The sequence below is a fragment of the Bubalus bubalis genome, chromosome 1 (genome assembly GCF_019923935.1).
Source record: "Bubalus bubalis isolate 160015118507 breed Murrah chromosome 1, NDDB_SH_1, whole genome shotgun sequence".
NCBI lineage: Eukaryota > Metazoa > Chordata > Mammalia > Artiodactyla > Bovidae > Bubalus > Bubalus bubalis.
This window is the reverse complement of record NC_059157.1, coordinates 139,750,006-139,757,122: the sequence shown is the minus strand read 5'-3', so window position 1 is coordinate 139,757,122 and position 7,117 is coordinate 139,750,006. Positions and strand designations below refer to the sequence as shown.

The 7,117-nt window shown below is 39.7% G+C and overlaps 1 protein-coding gene across 1 annotated transcript in view; it reads right to left on the bottom strand.

Annotated features, from left to right (window-relative positions):
- Positions 1 to 362: 362 nt before the first annotated feature.
- SPATA16 (spermatogenesis associated 16) overlaps positions 363 to 7,117 on the bottom strand; it is a 245,750-nt gene continuing 238,995 nt past the window's right edge. The window contains 1 exon segment of the mRNA XM_045166072.1: positions 363 to 664. Coding sequence (XP_045022007.1) covers positions 542 to 664 — 123 coding nt within the window. The 3' untranslated portion in view covers positions 363 to 541.

Genomic DNA, 7,117 nt, shown 5'->3' with positions numbered 1-7,117 from the left:
GGCACCCCACTCCAGTACTCTTGCCTGGAAAATCCTATGGACAGAGGAGCCTGGTGGGCTGCAGTCCATGGGGTCGCTAAGAGTCAGGCATGACTGAGCGACTTCACTTTCACGTTTCACTTTCATGCACTGGAGAAGGAAATGGTAACCCACTCCAGTATTCTTTCCTGGAGAATCCCAGGGACAGAGTAGCCTGGTGGGCTGCTGTCTATGGGGTCACACACGGTCGAACACGACTGAAGTGACTTACCAGCAGCAGCAGCTGCACTTTAGTCAGCGCTGAAAGGACAAGACAGGTGAGAGAGGCAGCAATGGTTATTTGATAAGCTATTTAACTAAGATGAATTTGAACAAGAGTCAGGTGAAACTTGCTGAGAACATTTATTGCTGCCAGTTGAGATTAATGCAGTGTGGAACATCTTTGCCAAGAGGAGCACCACCTCATCCTTGAGGCGTTAGGCCTTTGACACTGGCTGTCACAGGCAGGCTGGTGGGACGCCACGGCCCCTTTCTCTGGGATGTGGCACCTGCTCCCCAGTGACTAGCTTTGCTGTGCAGTTTGAAGCCGCTTCATTTTTGTTTTTTGCCTTCGAGCAGTTCTCAGTTTTTTAGTTTTTAAGAAACTATCCTCTAATTGGTATAGAAAATCTTCAATTCGTCCAACCTGGAAGAAATAAACAGATATAACAGTGTTTGTGGTTTCCCCAGGTTTTGTGTATACAGGAAAATGGTGAGGAATTTAAAAGTAAACGGCACATACAGGTCCAAGGTTGGAACAGAACTGGCAGTGACAGATACAATTAAACATAAAGGTCCCCTTTTGATTTCCATTTCAGTGTCCTTTGTTTTAGGAACATGAAGAAGACATGCAGGAATTTACCACCAGGTCCTATATGCTGGAGAATGGAACTTGGGAGTATCATTACCTGCTGTCTTGAATGGTCAGTGAAACCAGGGATTTCAGAAAGAAAGAACTGGTAAAAGTTATCTAAAAGAAGAATGAAACAAAATCTACACCCCTCAAAACCAGTGATTCTATATTAATTAGTATGCCCCTTAGGCCACTTGTCTGATAGCTCAGTTAGTAAAGAATCTGCCTGTAACACAAGATACCCTGGTTCAATTCCTGGGCAGGAAGATCTCCTGAAGAAGGAATAGGCTACCCACTCCAGTATTCTTGGGCTTCCCATGTGGCTCAGCTGGTAAAGAATCTGCCTGCAATGCAGGAGACCTGGGTTCAATCCCTGGATTGGGAAGGTCCCCTGCAGATGGGAAAGGGTACCCACTCCAGTATTTTGGCCTGGAGAATTCCATGGACTGTATAGTAGTGGGGTAGCAGAGAGTCGGACATGACTAAGCGACTTTCACTTCACTTAGGCCACTTGGGAGAAAAATGAATTTTCCATATTGTTTTAGCAGGAGCCATTTCTCTTTTAAATAAAAAGGAAAAGTTGAAACAAAATAAGATAAAATAATATATAAAAATAGTGCTTAAAAATAAATTATTAGTCTTTCTTCCAAACAAACTTATTCAATGACAGTTGAATGCATTGTGCTGTTTGTCAGAGTAGAACAGTTTATATATATGCTGAGTTGGGCTTTCATGATGAATAACAATTCATACTTAACCCTGATTCCCAGGACCTGCATATTCTATTAGTCTAAAGTCACTCACTGAAGAGCCTATTGTCATAAAGTTAGCTCAAAGCTAGAGCACTTACTCTTCAAGGTGCATGAACATATCATCTACTTAAGATAAAAGCACTTACAAGTTCAATTTTCCAATTTTGAGCTCTACTTTTAAATCACTTGATTTATCATTCGGAGTAATACCCAAAAGATAATTCAGGTTGTCAAAAAGAGAATAATACATAGTCGCATTCATCTATATGTTATAGTTAGGTCTTATATCACACAAGGTGATGCATACAATCCGTTGGTTTCCATAAGAAAATAATATAGCTTATTTATGTGAAAACAATTATTTTTGAAAACCTAAAATTACTTCAGGTAAATTTTTCCCAAAAGTTTGTGTAATTTATGATATCTGATTATTGCAGCAATCCTCAAAATGATTTGACAGAATATTTTTTAATCTTGTCATGAAGTCAGTGCATGATTTTATGTATTCCATCCATGTATACTATCCAACTTATACCAAAATCATAGGTAAAAAATTAACATAGAGCATAATCAAAACAAACACGATAGATGGCACTTCACTGTTACTTTGATAGTCGAGTTGGTGGCTCACTCAAGTTATTTGCACTGAAAATGTATCATCTGAATTGAAGCTCTTTACAATGATAATGATTGCAGTTAGCCCCAATACAATTAAAATTACAACCCCAATGCAACAAAAAACATGTCCTACAGAAAAATAATAGTTTTAAAATATCTGTTGGGTGGCTGCTATCTTTTTTGAAAATTGTGTTTATTAAGAGCAGTGTTGACTAACTGGGTTGCTTTTCATTAGAAAAGACAAAGAAGAAACACAAGATATGTTATTTGAATAGTGAGTACCACTGAATTACCCTGGGAGGTCTAGGGTACAGACTCTATGCATGCTTCTCCTGGCTTAGGTGTTCGCCTCATGCCTGGTCTGTCTACATGCTATCCTTTCAACCCATTATCCCAATAATATTGGAATGATCTTTTAAAAATGTGTATCTGATCACAGTTTGCCCTGCTTAAAATGCCTAAATGGATTCCCAAGTCCTTAACATGAGCTACACATCTCTGGGTGATCTGGTTACACTACACTCGTGTCTCTAATTCTGTCTCCTGTAATTCCATTTGCCTTAGCTCTGTGGTACATCTCTCAGTTTTCTAAGCACAACCATGCACCATTTTATGCACTCTTGACTTTCCTAATGCTATGCCCTCCGATGGAATATTCTCATTGGAATGCTTACATATCCTCTAGATTTCAGGTTCAATATCAGTGTCTCAGGGACATACTCCTTGATGACTCAAATCAGGTTGAGGTTCTCAGTAACATATTCCCACAGCAGTCCATTCACCCCTTTGCCTATTTTAATTCTTAACTGTTTATAATGATTTATATAGTATCCATCTTCCTGTCTGGCTTGCTGCATAAGGCAGGCAACTAGGTCCATGGTGTTCCTTATTCCCAATACCTAGGATATGGTAGACCCTCAGTAATTTTACTCTTTGATAATAGATCTGAAGACATCAGTGTGTTCAGAAACCGATGTATGTTTCCATACTCAAAGTGGTGACTGGTATGAAATATATCAGAAGGCTTTATTTTCTCTTACAAATTAAATAAGAAAGAGGGACTTCCCTGGTAGCTCAGGTGGTAAAGAATCTGTGTGCAATGCAGGAGACCCTGGTTCAATTCCTGGGTTGGGAAAATCTTCTGGAGAAGGGATCAGCTACCCACTCCAGTATTCTTGGGCTTCCCTGGTGGCTCAGACTGTAAAGAATCTGCCTATAATATGGGAGACCTGGGTTTGATCCCTGGGTTGGGAAGATTCCCTGGAGGAGGGCATGGCAACTCAGTCCAATATTTATGGGCTTCCCTGGTAGCTCAGTTGGTAAAGAATCCACCTGCAATGCTGGAGACATGGGTTGATTCCTGGGTTGGGAAGATCATCTGGAGAAGGGAACAGCTCTAGCATTCTGGCCTGGAGAATTCCATGGACAGAGGAGCCTGGCTGACTACAGTCCATGGGGTTGCACAGAGTCAGAGATGACTGAGAAACTTTCACAGATTAAATAATTGCTTTCATATGCCATCATTCTATTACCATGTGAGTTTAAGCATGGTAATAGCAAGGTGTGGTCTCCATGCTTGAAATGGCCAAAAGTAGAAAGGGCATTGACTGAGTAAGGATTCAGAAGTGTTGAATTCTGCTCTTGTCCTGGTTTATAATCCTCAATTACCCCAGAGAAGTCACTTGGCCTTTCTGACCTTCAGTTTTCAGAATGGTGGATCCAGCAGGTGGATCAATTAAGGGCTAGCCTTTAGTGAAGAAGAAGGTTAGCCTAGATAATTTCCAAGTGAAAGTGAAGTTGCTCAGTTGTCTCCAACTCTTTGCAATCCCATGGACTGTAGCCAACTAGGCTCCTCAGTCCATGGAATTTTCCAGGCAAAAGTACTTGAGTGGGTAGCCATCTCTTTCTCCAGGGGATCTTCCCGACCCAGGGATTGAACCCAAGTCTCCCTCATTGCAGGCAGACGCTTTACCATCTGAGCCCCTACCAGGGAAGCGGATAATTTCCAAGGACACACTAAATTAAAAAATTCCATGACTTGTACTCACACCAGATTTAAGTTTGTCCAGTCTTAAGATGTGCCTTTACAGTTTTCAAATCAGAGGTTATTCTCTCAGATTATACCATTAGGTGAATGACACAACATGCAGTAAAGTAAGTCAATTTTAGCTTCTGTACTTACTGAAGTGTAGGAGAGCTGAAACATGTTTTTAGTGAAGCTGGTTCTTTATTTTCTTTTTTTAAGTCAAGGAAAGAAAAGTGCTGGTTGAAGAGAAAATAGATTCATATAACTAAGAAGAACAGATTGCAAATGATAGAAATTTCTATAAAGCTCTTAGGGGAATAAAACACAAATATGTAGGCATGTAAGGAAGGAAACAAATCAGTTTTGGGAGCAGAGGCCTTATTAGACCTTCTTTTTGGGAGAGGATCCACTTGCTTAATTATATCAGATAGTGTTCTTGGTCATTCTAGGTCTAATTTTCCCATTTGCAAAATGGGTAGATAACATTCTCTTGTGTATCTGTGTGCCAATGCTGACGTGGCATTACTGAGATATGGACATCAGCCCAAATGAGCTTGTAGAGAATTTGAGATGCCAGATGACTGAAGGGAACTGAAGAATTCAGTCCAAGGGCAGATTCTCACCTATCATATGGTTATCAATCAAAATCCACATCAAAGACTTAGGAAATTGTTATCAACTAGTATCTGAGGACTTTTAATTCTTATACACAAAAGTCTATCTGTCATGACTTAGTGTGGAGTCAAAAAGTTCAGGAAAAAGATGATTTTGAAACCGTGAAAGAGAAGATAGCCTGAGAAGCACAGGAGATATCAAAGCTGAAATTCTAACAGTACAAAAACAAAGAATACCAATTAGGAAGAAATGTGGCGGTAACTAAATAGACCAGTATATATGACAGGAAGAGCGAGACCTTGTCTCGTATATATGCGAGAGACCTGGGTTTGATCCCTGGGTTGGGAAGATTCCCGGGAGAAGGAAATGGCAACCCACTCCAGGACTCTTGCCTTGAAAATCCTGTGGATGGAGAATCTTGGTGCAGGCTACTGTCAGTGGGGTTGCAAAGAGTCGGGCACGAATGAGCAACTTCACTTCAGTTCACTATGACAGGAAAATTTCCGGTCAGCTCAGATCTCAGAGGAAATACTCTTGTTCTTTCATGCAAATATTTATTGAACATCTACTATGTATTTGGGAAGCTGCTGTGGCTCAGAGGGTAAAGTGTCTGCCTGCAATGCAGGAGACCTGGGTTCTATCCCTGGGTCAGGAAGATCCCCTGGAGAAGGAAATGGCAACCCACTCCAGTACTCTTGCCTGGAAAATCTCACGGACAAAGAAGCCTGGTAGACTACAGTCCATGGAATCGCAAAGAGTTGGACACAACTGAGCGACTTCACTTTTCACTTTCATTACGTATTTGGTACTTTACTAAGATAATAAGCAAAAATATCAGGATGCTTGTTTTTGAGGAACTCATGTTCATATAGGAAAGACAGTTAATGAAAAAAATGACAGCAACAAAGCATAAATGTTTATCCAAGAATTATGTACAAAAATGTTCTGTTAGCAAAAATGTCAGAACAGTGAATTCTATCTGAAGGAAACGTGGAGGAGTATGGGAGGTGATAGGAGATGGGTCTTTGTCAGGACAAGAAACTCATTCCAGACAGAGGGAATGGCGTTCATAAAAGGAAGTTGAGAAAGAATTTGGGCTATGTGATAGGGGTAAGTCACATAGCCTAGATGTGGGCATAAGGGGACTGGGAGTAGAGATATACATAGCAGGAAACATAGATTGGGGTCAGCTTATAAAAAGTTGAAAAATATTTAGCTACGTGGTTAGAAAGATAAACGTGGTGCTATTGTATGGGGTGGAATGCAGCTAGGGAGACTAGAAGCAGGTGGATCAATTAGGGCCCAGTGCAATAAGATATGAAAAATACTATGGGGGCCTGCATCAAGTTTAAGAGACATTTGGGAAATAAGAACTGTAGTCTTGATGAAAAATTCTATGTTGGGGTTAGAAGGCAGGCAGAATTAGTAATGAGTGTGAAGTTTCTCATTTGAGACAATAATGGTATCTTAATGAGGTAAAGAATAAAATTCAATGAATAGTTTTAGGGAAAAAGAATGAGTTTGATTAGTGACAAATGTAAGAGGTAGAAAAAGGCCACATAATCAGAAATGTGTTTAAAAAAATGGACCTGTAATAATAGCTTAATACTAGGCTAAAAGCCAGAATGATGCAAAACTCCTAATTGAAAAGAAAAAACAGTCCACTATTTTGTGGTCTACTGTGTGAAAAGCATTCTAGCAGTTAAAAAGTCATAAGAAAAAGAAACAAAAAGTGATGCTTTCGGTTATTGAGAACAAAAAAGTGGTTATGGTAGAGAGAGAGCTTGCTGGGTCAAAGTCAGATATATCTGGGTTGGAATCCCAGCTCCAGCATGTTCTTGGTGTGTGACTTTTGGGCAAACTTATTTAATTTCTTGGAACCCAAGTTTCTTCATCTGTCAGTGGCTTCACAGGGTCCTAATGAAATTAAACAGTTTATGTGAAGTATTGCATAGCTCTGAATTTTTATTATTTACTAGTAGTATTAATGCTTGAATCTGGAAATGTATGCCCATTCAATAGAAAAATAAAATTAAAAATACATATAAAAGTGAAATAAAATGAAAAGCCAAAGAACTTTAACAGTCCCTGTGTTTTTAACCTGCACTCTTTAAGGATGCTGCCTTAGTAACTGCCAACTGTAGGTGTTTGATATGCTTTCAAGTCTTGTGATTAAGTCTCAAAATTCAACTATATAAAGGGTAGAATTAGGAGGGGACAGAGAAAGGGGTATGA